The sequence below is a fragment of the Triturus cristatus genome, chromosome 8 (assembly GCF_964204655.1).
Source record: "Triturus cristatus chromosome 8, aTriCri1.1, whole genome shotgun sequence".
Taxonomy (NCBI): domain Eukaryota; kingdom Metazoa; phylum Chordata; class Amphibia; order Caudata; family Salamandridae; genus Triturus; species Triturus cristatus.
In genome coordinates, this window is record NC_140591.1 from 936,702,952 (window position 1) to 936,718,176 (window position 15,225).

The 15,225-nt window shown below is 46.3% G+C and overlaps 1 protein-coding gene across 2 annotated transcripts in view; it reads right to left on the reverse strand.

Moving 5' to 3' along the window:
• The window catches only part of TOMM70 (translocase of outer mitochondrial membrane 70), a 252,001-nt gene that overhangs the window by 113,696 nt on the left and 123,080 nt on the right, over positions 1–15,225 (reverse strand). The window contains exon 6 of one of the 2 annotated variants that reach the window (XM_085622469.1): positions 1,885–2,092. In XM_085622469.1, the coding sequence (XP_085478595.1) occupies positions 1,885–2,092 (208 nt within the window). Of the gene's footprint in view, positions 1–1,872; positions 2,093–15,225 lie in introns of both variants that reach the window. The other variant, XM_085622468.1, reaches the window with a different exon arrangement.

Consider the following 15,225-nt stretch of genomic DNA (forward strand, 5'->3'; position numbering starts at 1 on the left):
TAATATGTCCGTCGATGCCCGTTGTGCCAGTTGACCAGCAGCTCAGAAAGACCTGCTCCGGTGATCACCGAAGACGCTTGCACCGTCCCATGGTCAAGAGTAAGCATAGACTGTGGGAGCTTCCCCGGAGGGAAACACACGCTGGTGCTCGTGGATGCGTTCTCGAAGTACCCCATAGTAGAACCAGTGGCATCCCCAGCGTTCGCCCAAATAGAACCCATCCTAGAAAAAGTGTTTGCCATGTTTGGGTTCCCACACGAAATCCGCAGCGACAACGGACCACCATTTCAGGGAGCCGAGTTTGCCCCCTTTCTAAGACAGAGAGGAATACATCACCGGCAGATAACCCCTCAGTGGCCGCAAGCCAATGGCGATGTGGAACGTTTTATGCGCACCCTAAACAAGGTGTTTCGCATTGCGGGCGTAGAACAAGCGGACCCGGAAAAACGACTCCACTAATTCTTGCAGGAATACCGAAGCTCGCCACACTGCACCACCCAGAGGAGCCCGTGGGCACTGATGCTTCATGGCCCACGGAGAGATCTACTTCCCACCTGCCCGGGGTGGTCGCCACCCCCAATGGAGGCTGAGGACTTGCAAGACCGGAGAGCCCGCCGAAATCAACGAGCAGGCCTCCGTCGCCGGGCCGCACCGAGGACAATCCACACAGGGGCCACCGTCCTCCTGAAGGACCGCCGCCCCGGAGGAAAATTTAAAACGAACTATGAACCAGGGCCCTGGACAGTCACCGCGAATCGCGGGACCATGGTAACCGCCCAAAAAGGAGGAGGAGGTGTCCCGAAACGTGTCCTGGTTCAAGGAAGTGCCCCCAGAACACCCCGGGAGGCACACGGAGGGACCAACAGATGGCGCACCTACACAGACACCAGAGACCACAGAGACCATCACCGTACCTGTGTCCAGCCCAGCCCGCGGACTTCCCACCAGTCCGCGACTGCGAGGCTCTCTGCAACGGTATAGTAGGAGGCCGAATCCTCACCGCAGCCAGCGGTTGAAGGACTTCGCCTGAGGACATCCAGAGGCTGCAGGCGGAAGACACGCAAGTACCACCACCAATGTGGTTGAACTGTCTGAACTATTTGAGTTGTGATTTTGTTTTCATTGACCGAGTTGGATAGGGATGTAGTATCTCACGGTCTAGTTGTTAAAAGACCGCCCCACTCCATCCGCGGGCCAGGCGTGGCCTGCGGGGTTGCCAATAAAAGGAGCCGCCCGCTCGGAGGCGCGGTCTCCAAACTCAGTGAATGTGTGGGCTGAGTATATTCATAGGCTCCGCGCTACGCGGCCTGATCAACGCTCCAGAGCCTAGAATTAGGGCGCATCACAGTTTGGAAAAGGAAACGGCTGATCAAAGTGCACCCCGATTTCTCCCCCCCCCCCCCAAAGTCCTTCTTAAATAAACATCATGTACTGTGCTCCTTGGAAATGCCGCACAGACTTGCTTGTATTCTCAAAATACTGAATTCTGGGACCTTCTATGATTAAACAAATCTAAACAAATATTACGGTAACTTTTCCCTCTAGCCTCACGGGTCCTGAAATTGTGTTTTTAATCACCGTTTGAAGAATTTGTGTATTTGGTATAGGTTTGGGTTATAAATTTCACGTTTTTACACACTCATGCGAGGGAAGCAGCAAACAAACAATAGACAGTGCTCATACAACGAAAACTAAAAACCAGCAAAATAACACAAGAACACTTTTATGCTAAACAAAACATTTTCAGGGCCCATAAAGAACCAAAACGAGATTCTAAACAATTTGGGCATGTCATACTAGCAGTCAACCACTTTATATTGAACACGAAGACCAATTATTGTATCATAACGGAAGCTAAAAATAACATAATACCTGCTGTCCTACCTTGACATTGGCACTCTCCATACTGACCACCTGATCAAGGTCGGGTTTAGCAGCTGCAGCATTGCCAATCAGAAGGTAAAAAGTGGCACGAAGTAGCAATGCTTCTGCCATGTATTTGCCTCGTGCCTCTATTTCTTTAGTGCATTCACTGATAATTTTATCATAATTTTCTTCTTCCATATATTGTTTGGCTTTCAGGTATCCAGATCTAAGAATAAATGTGCAACATATTTCTTCAGAAATTACATTTTAATATTTTAAATCTTTGGTCACATATCATACTGAAGGGCTGAATAATTTCTTATTTAACTAGGGATTTGTAGAAGTATTTCTACACCAAAGTAGACACAATTTACAATCCTATGAACATTTTTGTACAAATCTGTTGACACGTAGGCAAAGAAAGTCTGCAAAAGAAATTTTAATAATCAAGTAGCATTCATATTCCAAAAAGGAACCTGTGAAGGGGCGCAAATACAGGATGGTCAAATCCACCCTCAGCGTAAAAACATTAAGATCATTGGCTACTAGACTCAAGGGCACACAGTATTCGTATTCTTAGGAGCCTGTATGGGGGTCAAAAGGGGTCTTGGGCCGGGCACACTGCAAACATATGGCGAAACAGCACTCCCTCGTTTACATTTTATATACCCAGAGTGATGTTCAGCTACACCCGCCACACCTTCAGCCACACTACAGAAACTCATCCATGTCCAGTTATGTTCTGCACACACGTGGGCATGCCTCCCTCTAACCCCACCCCATCTGCTGCGTTCTGTATATATTCATTCACAGCTCTCTGCACTCAGGGGAGGCAGGAAGAGACATTTCTGCACATTCTGGAGTGGCATGGCTGGAAATCTAAAGTCTCCACATGTACAGGCATGACTGTTGGGGAAAAGGGGTCTATGGAATAGTTGTGCAAAGAAAAGACACATTTGTCATTAAAAAAAGTGTCTAAAACTATGCTGCTTCTGTGCAATTTTTTGATCTTCTACTGCTCACAAAAATAATGCAGTAATTTTTGCAAGGGCGGTTGAGCAGTACAATAGCACAGAATGTTAACTCAAGCAATGTTTTCAGCGCTTATCAAACCTAACAAATGTTATGTTATGTTAAATTGATTTATTGTGCGCACAGCTACTCCAGCCAAGGAGCGTCCCGGCGCAGAGACAAGGAGGAACACAACATAACAGAAACGGGACCGCCTAAGATAAACAACTAAAACAGAAAGGTCTTGACGGCTCTCCGGAAAGAAAGCAGATCGTCTAACTGACGAATTTCAACTGGGAGGGTGTTCCAAGTTAGTGCAGCTTTCACACTGAAGGACCGACCCCCATCCGACAGAGTCTGAAACTAGGGACCACAGCAAGAGCCTGACCCTGACCCTGAAATGGAAACTACAATCACCGTAGAGGGATCAAACTGAAATGAAGGCCGCAATCGGTCGGGGCCCAAGGGGCCTGTGGCAGAGGAGAGCTAGTGGGCTGTTTTTTTCGTGTGTGGATAAAGGAGTCGCACATACTCGGGCTGGTGTTTCTAACCAATAGACTGCTGAGGTAGTCTTGGCAAGCCATATATTAAGCCCATTAATTGTTATTTGCAGAATGGCAATTGGGCGGTGGAGGACACACATCAAGTGGTTGGTGCACCTCCTTCCACCCCGGGGCTCAAGAGGTGTCAGTGAGCCTTTGTGGGAGGTGCGTCTTTGGAGCAGTAAAATTAAGAAGTGTTCGGAGAGGGAAGGAGGCATTTGTTTTCTACAGCAGGTCACAACGATCGGACAGACAAGCTGCAGGTGCCTGCTGGCAGTTTTCTCGGACTGAGATTGGGAGTGTCACTTTAATCCTGTGCAATGGAAGGAGAGAAAGAAAACAAGAACCACCAAAGTTTTAAATAACTGCAATTTAAAAAAATCTGAATAAACGGATAAAACAAAAAGAACTATTTTGGCAGTGTTACTGTAAAAAAAATATATATATATTAAAAAAAAAAAATACCCTCCATCCTGGGATAAAAGAGGCGAGAAATAGGAAATGAGAGAGAGAGACAAAAGGAAACAAGAGACAGTGAGAGTGGCGGAGAGACAGAGAAAGGGTCAGGAAAGATTTAGTAGCGAAAAGGGTTGAATGATAGAGTGCTATGGAGAGTGAAGGATGGGAAACAAAAGGGAAAAGAAAGGAGATAACAAATGGAGAAAAAGAGTGTACAGCGAACAATGAAACAAAGCGTCGATTGAGAAGAGGATGTCCGACGTTTCCGGGTCAGTGAGAATAAGGAACAGTTGGATTAGTGCTTTATCACACTCCTTAGTTCTCCGACTGTCAAGTAGTTTATGGCTTGATTAAGAAGTACCTACAGGAAGTGCTAAATCCACAGTAGAACACACCAATGGAGTTTCCTTAAATAAACAGATAGTATGGTAAAGGAAACACCAACAGTCGATTCTCCTCTGGTTCTAACACATCTTTCAGAAATAGGTGGCTTTTTCACTACCATCTAACTCGAAATCAGGCTCTTCCACTGTCCAATACCAGAGCCAGACCAAGGTCCCTACACTTACCCGAATTACCTTTGGAAGACTGCAGAAATCAAAGTAGTCACAAAGACCGAAATCCATTGAATTTCTATGGGGAATGGTGGTCTTCTGAAAACGTTAAGGTGTGCTAAAGTAGGTAGCTACTGACTGCAGGAGTCAGTGGAGCAATCAGAAGCATTTAAGACATGAGAGTAAGCAAGGCTTTGGGTAACCGAGTGAGCATGAACACCAGGAAGCTAATGGTGAGTTGCGGACTCGGGGACCTAAATGAAGCAATACATCTGAAGCAAATATTCACCGCCACCTAATGCCCAATGAGAGTAAACAAGAGCTTCAGAGATCTGGTGGTGACCATTTGCAAGTACACAGAAATATAAGCTTTGCAAAATCTCCTGGTAAACATGGTTTCAGTGAAATGAGGGTATCCTGAAGCTTTTAGGTAAGCGTGAGCAAGAGTTACTGAGTTTAATGGTAAACATGGAAATCTGGTGGCCAGAAGATGAGCTGGACCAAAGGCTCCCGAGAGTGAGCTGGAGCCTCAGAGATCTGAGCCCGAGTGGGATTCTCAGGGGGCCAAAGAGTGGAAATAAAAATAAGCCTCTAAAGCTAACTACACAATGATTCATTAAAGGTTGCATTCTTCAAATATGGGCCTCTTGTTTTTTGGGTGCCCAGGCCAATTTTATATCCCAATCCGACCCTGGCTACAGCTAATTTCAAAGTCTGCAATTTGCACGATAAAATATAGTGGGAATACAATATATATTGAAAATAAAAGTAAGGTAAATCATATTTTCCTTTAACAAGTGGTTTATCAGTTTTAGTGCTGTAGGTTACATGACGTGCACACCCCTGCAATTGAGTGTTTGGGTAAAAAAAACAACAACAAAAAACCTTGTTTTCCTTCCGTGAATTTCTTTCAGTTTTGAGGTGACTGGCGATGCCTCTCCCGAAAACCAAAATGCACCAGAACACAAAATTCACCTCAGATTGTTGATTCGCCCGAAAAGGGTATTTGAGTCATTACTCATGCAAAGTAGTTGACATCAGTATACTAGAAAGGAAATATCGCAGAGCCCAGCACAAGAAGGAAAGACTAGGCAAGTATCTTCTGTATAGCACCTAGAAAGCGTGATCAATATGAATCTAAATATACAAAAGACAATCAACCAGTGGGATTACACCAATTGGTTGCCCACTCCTGAATTCATCATTTACGTTTAGACTGTACAACCACTTCCAAGCCCAATAAAGACTTTGAACATGAAGCAAGATGATTTAACAAAGATCTGCTTTTAAACTGGTTACAAACGAAATTACTGTAAGCATTCCAATAAAAATTGGGTATTTAAGGGCATTTGGTATTTTCTGTAGTCTTTAAATGCCTAATTCGGGAAGTCCTAGGTAAGTCAAACTACCGTAATACAGCCCTGAGTGAACAAAGGTGCTAACCTTGGGATATTATGGAAGGACAGGGAGGGTTTGATGCGTTTCAGAAGGCTAATCTGATGACAACAGACTTCAAACACTTGATAGGTCGTTTTTGAGATCCATTTTTAAGTTAATAATGATACAAAGGTTTCAAACACTTGGGACCAGGCAAGGACAATCGCCAAAATTAGGTGGCCATAATGAAGAATTCCAGAGGGTTCAATTTAGTGTATTCTGACAAGATTTCTGATTTATTGGAGTTAACTTTCAAATACCTATTACTCATCCAATTCATGATGTTGTTCATTATAGCATGCCCTCCTGTCTGAGATTTATGTGAGCCATCCAGCAGATTCATTATTAGCGGTAATCATCTGTGTAAATGTTGCATGAAACCTTAAATTTACTTACCTTTCTTGCCGTGGGAGGCATGCAAAGATTGAGCAATAAACGGGGGCCTACTGAGCACTGTGGAACTCCTCACAGGAATGTTTACTATGTTGATGAGAAATATCTCTTTTGTATAGTTTCAGATCTGTCCCAAGCTTTTGATATTTAGCTGTGGAAGACGTAGGAGCATTTGTTAAGAATGCCGCTGAGAGGTCTAGGAGTAAAATTATTCCTGAGCAATCTTTATCCACCTGCGCTCGGAGGCTGTCAATAGCTAACATAGTGACCATCTCAGTGGGACGATGTGGTCTGAAGCCTGCTTGTATGGATGCTCAAAAATTACGCAACTCAACAAGCATTTGACATTATTTGGTCCCCAATACTTTAGAGATAAAGGGGGACAGATACAGGTCTAAAATTAGCAGGGTCATCAGAATTGAGGACAGGTTTTTTACATTTCTTTTTTTACAGCGCTGGAATGATGGTTCTTTTCCACAGAAATAGACCGTAAGTGACAAATTAATAATAGATGTCATCAGAGGAGTGCCAGATGACAAAAACTGTATAGATACGATGAAAGCCAATGTCCATTGCGGACTCAAGAGTGTTTGCTGGAGCACATTATTTTATTGCACACATCTTCAGACATTGGAGTAAATGTTGTTCGTGACGGCTCATTATGAATAATTAAGATGCTGGCTTCTTTTACAACCATATCCAGTGTTTGTCCCGAGTTGTCTTCTTTTTCTCATCCCAAGTTAGTGAGATGAGAAAGAGTGCCAATCATGAACATCTCATTCGCACTGCATAAGGAATCATTGGCAGCATAGGAAAAATTATGCAAATGTCCCAGACCAGTTTATCCATACAGCATTACTCCTATGTCTGAACAAGCAGGTCGTCACGCCAGCTCCTCCTGCGACGGTCCTACTGTCCAGCTTGCCTGCAGTCTGTTACTCTCTGCGGTCTTCGGTTTTGTGCCTCCTTTGACCGTATATCTGCCTCTTCTCTGCTCGCTCCTGCCCTCTATTTTGGCTCTTGCTGCTCGTTCTTCCGGTTATTTTGCCTTGTTCTGCTCGTTACCGACTTTTATTTTGCCCCTTTCTGCTCGCTCCCGCCCTATATTTTGCCTCTTCCTGCTTGTTTCTGACCATTATTCTGCCTCTTTCTGCTAATTTCTGACGTTTTCAGCCTTTTTCTGCTCATTTCTGACCTTTATTTTAATCTCTTTCTGCTCATTCGCACCTTTATTCTGCCTCTTTCTACTCATTTCTGATCTTATTTCTACCTCTTAATGTCCGTTGTCCCCCTCTTCCCACCATTTCCCTCCTCCTGCCGTTTCCTTCCTCCCGCCACCCAGCGCTCCCACCCTCCCCAGTACACACTTAATGGAGGCCGTAATGTGACCCCTTTGAGCAGGTCCTCGTGCCAGCTCCCCCCTGCGACAGTCCTCCTGTCCAGCTTGCATACATGCCAACCCTCCCGATTCAGGTGGGAGACCACCGATTTCAAGGTTAGTCTCCCACCTCCCAATTTATGTACGCAAAAAAACCCGATTCTATGTCAGGACTGGAAGCTCAGATTATGCTTTTCTCTCTTCGCTTTAATAACAAATCAATTTTTACAGCAGCCAGAAAAGCATTAACATTCTTTTTTTCCTTTAACCACAGGAAAAAACAGAACCAATCCATTAGTAAAAACAACAGAAGCTTGACCACGGAACTACAACCCCCACAGTTCCAGAGGGGTGCCACATATCAAGTCCTTCCACAGTGTCCATGCAGTCTACAAAGTCCCTCCATCTTGGCTTTCCTTCCTCTTTCTTCGCTGCTTGCGCAACCAGTTAAGTGGTTTTTTTCTTCACCTTAAATTGTGTGTTCATATTCATGTTTTCTTCTTTTATTCTTTTGGTCTTCTTTGTTCTCGTTAAAAGCACCAAGATAAGAACAGTAGCCAACATGTGTTTCGTCTCGGGTAAGTTGCCCGGCGACTTCCTCAGGGCTACAACAACAATAATAAAAAATTGTTCTATTCAAAATATTAGCCACTTATAAATTTCTCACAAAATCTGAGTACAAATAAGGGCAAGCTATTAATAAAAGTGTGACTCAGATAGAGAGAAATGAGAAACTATAGGTTAAAAAAACAGAAAACTCCACCCAGTGAAAAATGACCAGAAAGTCGTGGTGTTAACCCACACCAAAGATCAAGAAAAAGACACTCGCAGCAGAAGATCACCTCTTAATAAAGAAGCGACTTCTTACTACGCCTTCAATGTGTTCCCATCAATGTGAAATTAAAAAGGAGGCCAAGACTTTCTTAATATGTTGCAGAAAGTAGCAAAGAACTCTCAATCACAGCCAGAGAAAATGCTTTCCAAGCGTTTTACTCACCCTAGAAATATAATCGGATATAAGGTGTGTGTTTATTGGTCCGCCACACCTATAGTATATTGTTGGTGTGGATCCATACACTTACAATCATAAATGTACAGAAGTCTAAAGGGGAAAATACAAGGAAAGGCATCAGTATAACTCCTGTCCCATCCTTGTCACACACAACCCAAATCAGGCAACCCTGATGTTCCAGAGTCCCAGTGCCAGATGGAGAACCCTTTCTGTAAATGCATAGTACTCCCAATCATATACAGATAGCACTACCGTTTGGAGCAACTTGAAAGAGTAAAGTTTAGACCTTTCTTGTTAAACTGATATCTTGTAACGGACACTGTTTTCTGAAAGTACTCAAAAGGCCAACTAATGAGCATATTATAAACATTATACATGCGTTACCTTAGATAATTTCACAGTCCCGATCAAAATCTCAGATGAAAGGGGAGGTCAGTATCTACGAATGAAAGACCAAAAATAAGGTCAAACACAGCTATCACAATTACTGTCCCAACTATACACAACGTAAATCCATTAAGAGAAATATATCGGAGATATAAAAGTCACTGACACGCAACATCTATTATTATCTGCAGTAAGGATTCATGAGTATCAAAGTTCAGTATTCATATATCATATAAGACACATTATTGCGCGTCGTAACTAAGTTAAAAACCAAAACTTAATTGTCAGCTGTAGACAGACGCAAAAGAGCCGATAGTTTTACAAAGTCCCACACTATCTATATAGTGTTCTGATGCACATTGACGAGATTTGAAACAGAGCTCACCTAAATCCGAAAAGCAAGAAGGGAGAGTACACCGATCATCGCCAGTATTCAGTTCGCGTATCAAACCGGGCGCTCCCCGGTTTGAGGTCGTAAAAACTGGTCCTTCTTTTAATCACCTGTCGGAGCCGTCCCAGGCCTGATTGGCGTGCATACAGATAAAATGGAACCCAAGGGAGCGCCCAGTTTGATACGCGAACTGAATACTGGCGATGATCGGCGTACTCTCCCTTCTTGCTTTTCGGATTTAGGTGAGCTCTGTTTCAAATCTCGTCAATGTGCATCAGAACACTATATAGATAGTGTGGGACTTTGTAAAACTATCGGCTCTTTTGCGTCTGTCTACAGCTGACAATTAAGTTTTGGTTTTTAACTTAGTTACGACGCGCAATAATGTGTCTTATATGATATATGAATACTGAACTTTGATACTCATGAATCCTTACTGCAGATAATAATAGATGTTGCGTGTCGGTGACTTTTATATCTCCGATATATTTCTCTTAATGGATTTACGTTGTGTATAGTTGGGACAGTAATTGTGATAGCTGTGTTTGACCTTATTTTTGGTCTTTCATTCGTAGATACTGACCTCCCCTTTCATCTGAGATTTTGATCGGGACTGTGAAATTATCTAAGGTAACGCATGTATAATGTTTATAATATGCTCATTAGTTGGCCTTTTGAGTACTTTCAGAAAACAGTGTCCGTTACAAGACATCAGTTTAACAAGAAAGGTCTAAACTTTACTCTTTCAAGTTGCTCCAAACGGTAGTGCTATCTGTATATGATTGGGAGTACTATGCATTTACAGAAAGGGTTCTCCATCTCGCACTGGGACTCTGGAACATCAGGGTTAACTGATTTGGGTTGTGTGTCACAAGGATGGGACAGGAGTTATACTGATGCCTTTCCTTGTATTTTCCCCTTTAGACTTCTGTACATTTATGATTGTAAGTGTATGGATCCACACCAACAATATACTATAGGTGTGGCGGACCAATAAACACACACCTTATATGCGATTATATTTCTAGGGTGAGTAAAACGCTTGGAAAGCATTTTCTCTGGCTGTGATTGAGAGTTCTTTGCTACTTTCTGCAACATATTAAGAAAGTCTTGGCCTCCTTTTTAATTTCACATTGATGGGAACACATTGAAGGCGTAGTAAGAAGTCGCTTCTTTATTAAGAGGTGATCTTCTGCTGCAAGTGTCTTTTTCTTGATCTTTGGTGTGGGTTAACACCACGACTTTCTGGTCATTTTTCACTGGGTGGAGTTTTCTGTTTTTTTAACCTATAGTTTCTCATTTCTCTCTATCTGAGTCACACTTTTATTAATAGGTTGCCCTTATTTGTACTCAGATTTTGTGAGAAATTTATAAGTGGCTAATATTTTGAATAGAACAATTTTTTATTATTGTTGTTGTAGCCCTGAGGAAGTCGCCGGGCAACTTACCCGAGACGAAACACGTGTTGGCTACTGTTCTTATCTTGGTGCTTTTAACGAGAACAAAGAAGACCAAAAGAATAAAAGAAGAAAACCTGCTTGTTTGAGTTATTGGACTCTGAATTACTTTTAGGACTGTTACTTATAGGCTTAACTGCCTTGTTTCTGCTCGGGAACGTCTATTTTCTTTTTCTATTTTTCCTTTTGCCACTTCTGTGACGGAGGAATACTGGGGCATAGGTGGCTGCTCCTCTTGATGTTCTCTAGAGCACTTTTCTAATACTGAGTTATACTATTGACAGGAATTTGGATGTGCGCAAGGCTGTAACCCTGCCATGGTTTGAAGTTATATTCATATTCATGTTTTGTTTCGCCCGCGGCGTTTTGTCTATAATGGACTGCGCCCGGGGTCTAATTGCTGGGTTTTTGTGGTGTTGCCAGCGCTGTTTCTGGTTTTATTGCAGATTCCCTGTCGGCCACGGGAGCTTTAGCGCTCCTTACGCGGCCGCCGCCATTTTTCGTGCAGCGCTCAATTAGCCCGCTAGGGCGTGTCCCGCGTGGTCTCCTCAAACGGGGAGCCGCGCTGCGAGAGTAAGACCGTGCGAGCCATGTTCCCCTTGCTGCCTCACCTTACGCCCTCAGGGGTCTGTATTTCACGCATTTATTTCAAGTTGCCCCGGCGGGGGTCCGTAGTGCGGCTTCGTTCCGCGTAATCGACTCAGGGCGATGCACGATTTTGTCAGTGACGCGCTGGGAGGCAGTTTGGTCTGGTCGGTGTGCTGAGGGCCAGAGCGCATCAGAGGCCGGTGCAGCCTTGATTGCGGTCCTTGGGGCTGCATGAGTAAAATTGTTGCATTTCTCGGTCTGTCCATAGTTTTTTTCTGGGTTCCCCAGGTCTAAAAGTGTGAGGTTATCCCTCTGTAGTATTAAGGTTTTTTGGCCTGCTGGTCGTGCTTGACGTGTTACTCCCTGGGTGTTATGGAGCAGGATAATGTGTACGAGGAGGAGGTCCAGGAGTACCTCCCGTATGATGATGATGCATTTTTTGAAGCGGTGGATTCTTCCATTTATAGGTGTGTGAATGAGGTTGTGGGGCCCATGGAGCAGCGCCTCTCTGAGAGGATAGTGCAAGAGTGCGCGTAGTTGGCACAAGGTCGTTTGGGGGCCCAGTCTCCTGTTGATGGTCCGGCTCCGGGGGAGGGCCCACCATCCCCAAGAAGAGTTGTTCTGAGGGTGGCCCTGATGAGGCGCAGGGGGTTGATAAGAGGGCTTTTGAGCGCCTAAAGAGCGCCTTTCTAGCCAAGGTGGTCCCCCCATCTCCTGCCCAAGCTCCTGCTCCAGAGCGTCTGCGTTTCTCGCGCTGGACTCCCCGTCCCCAGACGGAGATTCACCGGGGGATTCTGACGACGCTGCAGGGTCTTCGCGGTCTTGGCGCCCGGCTAGCTCTTCCGCCTCGCTGCCGCAGGACGGTTCGGGCATGCTAGACCCGGATGAAATTATTCATCCCTGGTCAGCAGCTTGGGCCCCTGGGGACAAGGTGGCCAAATTTGTGGCCGGTCGTCTCCGCAAGCCCCTGGAAAAGGAGGCTCGGGGTTGTTTGCAGGCTGAGTGCCCCAGACCCACGTTAGAGGGAAAAGTAGCCTTCACCCCGGAGTTAGACTCCAAGATGGCTACGTTTTTAGCCAAATAGATGAAGGACCCCCGTAAGGGTATCGATTGTTCTTGGTGGTCTTGCCAAGACAAGCTGTTGGATGCTATAGGGCCCACGACTAAAATACTAGACATGGCAGAGGAGACTAAAGTGACTGGTTCCACTAGCTCTCCCGAAGTGCTTTCAAATTGGGCGCAACTAGCTGTAATTTTTTTGGGCAATGCCAATTGTGCCCTTTCGACAGAACGCCGTCCCTCCCTATTAATCAAGTTCGACCCTAAGTTGGGTGATTTGGCCTCTTCGGAGGCGGGGGTCGTGGCACAAGGGGATCTCTCTGCAGAACCCTTTGTGAAAGAATTGGGCACGTTCGTCGCCACGTTTACTTCATTGGACAAGGCCCAGTCCAGCATAAAGAGGATCTTCCACCCTCGGGTTTCCCACAGGGCCGGTCGTGGCAGGAGTCGCTCAACCGGCCGTGGTATGCAGCAGAATCCCAATAGGGGACAAGGCTCCGGGAGAGGTCAATACAACTCCAGCGCCTCCTACACCGACTTTTACCTCAAGAGGGGGCAGCGTTTCCGAGGCCGGGGAGGTTTTAAGAACAATGCTGGCGGCAGTGGTTCCAACGGTAAGTGTATTGCCAGCAGCGCAAGTCCGTATCGGGGGTCGGTTGGCGGCCTTCCGGGAGGCTTGGGTAGCTTTCACAATGGACACTTGGGTCTTGCAAACCATCCAGGGGTTTCATATAGAGTTTTACGAGCACCCTCTCCAGCAGAGTGTCCCGCGCCCCATTTGCTTCTCCGTTGCCGATGCACAGCTGGTCGATGACGAGGTCTCCACGTTGCTTCACAAAGGGACCATTTGTCGGGCAGCTCTGCATCCCAACGGGTTTTTAAGCAACATCTTTTTGGTGGACAAACCGGATGGGGGTGTCGGCCAGTAATCAACCTCAAGGAGCTCAATGGGTGGTTGGTTTACCGGCATTTCAAGATGGAGGGGATCCACCTCCTCCAGGATGTCTTGCTTCCGTACGATTGGATGGTGAGGCTGGACCTCATGGATGCCTACTTGGTGGTTCCCATTCATCCACCGCACTGGCGGTTTCTGCAGTTCCATTGGAAGGATCAGGTCTATGAGTTTACCGCCCTTCCGTTCCGTCTTTCTTCAGCGCCTTGGTGTTTCACAAAGGTGCTTCACTCTTTGGTGTAGTCCCTCAGGGCCCAAGGCATACGCATGATTGTTTTTCTGGACAACATTCTCCTCATGGCTCAGTGCCCCAGGAAGTTGTCTCTTCAGTTCCACCAGACGGTGTCTCTTTTGCAGGGTCTGTGATTTGTGATTTGTGATCAACGAAGACAAGTCAGTCTTCAGTCCCGCTCAGAACGTGGTGTTCCTCGTTTTCGTCGTGGATTCGGTCCGCGCTTCTTTGAGTCTGTCGGCTCGCAAGATGGCCAAAATTCGTCACAAGCTCAGACAGACCATCTCCAAAACTTATACCTCTCTCCGGCAGATTGCCTGGGTGGTGGGCTTCCTGTCGTCTTCCATCCAGCCATTCTTCCCGGGACCCCTTCACTACAGGGCTCTGCAGCGCTTGAAAGCGTACAATCTAAGGAAGGGTCTGTCCTACGACCAGTCAGTCCCCCTTCTCAGTGGAGGTGAAAGAGGAGATGTCGTGGTGGCTAAATCACATGGAGGCGTGGAACGGGCGAGCGATTTTCGGGTCTGTTCCGAACCTGGTCATAGAGTCCGCTGCCAGCAGGTCGGGATGTGGCGCCCGCTGCAGGGAATTCTCCACAGGCGGTGCCTGGTCATTAGAGGAGCAAGCGTTGCACATCAATTGCTTGGAACTTCTGGCTGGGTCTTTTGCCGTTCGGTGCTGGACCAGGGACAGAGTGCGGTCTTGTGTCCTGTTGAAAATGGGCACTGTCTCTGCGGTCCGGTGCGTCAACCATCTGAGGGGTCCTCGCTCCTGCGCTTTAGCAGACCTGACAAACGTTTTTTGGGACTTCTGCCTGGCTCACCACATATCGGTGACAGCGAAATACCTTCCGGGTCAGGCCAATCAGGTGGCGGATTGGAACTCGAGACATCTACAAGACTCCAGCCAGTGGAAGCTGGACGTTCAAGTCTTCAGGTGGCTGGCCAGCCACTGGGGGCCCTTTTCAGTGGACCTCTTTGCATCTCGCCTGGACCACCAGCTCCCACGTTTTTTAAGCTGGAGGCCGGATCCCCTCGCGGAGGTCACGGATGAGTTTCTTCAGAACTGGGGTCCGGAGAGCGGTTACGCCTTTCCGCCCTTCTCGATGATTGTGCGATCAGCGGCCCAGATCCGCCACCAGATGGCGGAGGTGGTGATGCCGTGTTGGAGGCCCCAAGTTTGGTTTCTGGTTCTTCAGGAACTTTCTTGGGATTCTCCAATCCTACTCCCCCTGTTTCCTCAGCTCCTTCTGAGCCCGAAAGGGGACCTACACTGTCTGGTTGCACAGGGGTCTCTCTGCCTCGATCTCTTGGCAACTTTCAGGCAGCGCTGGTAGCTCCCAGGCCTTTCGGGACCGGCTGAGGTCCTCTTGTCCAAAGCTTGGGCAGACAGCACCTCGAAGTGTTATCACTCCGCCTGGATGAGGTGGATGCGTTGGTGTCTTCGACGGGATTTGAATCCCTGTCGCAGGCGTCGTTCCCATCTTAAACTTTCTGGCAGAATTACC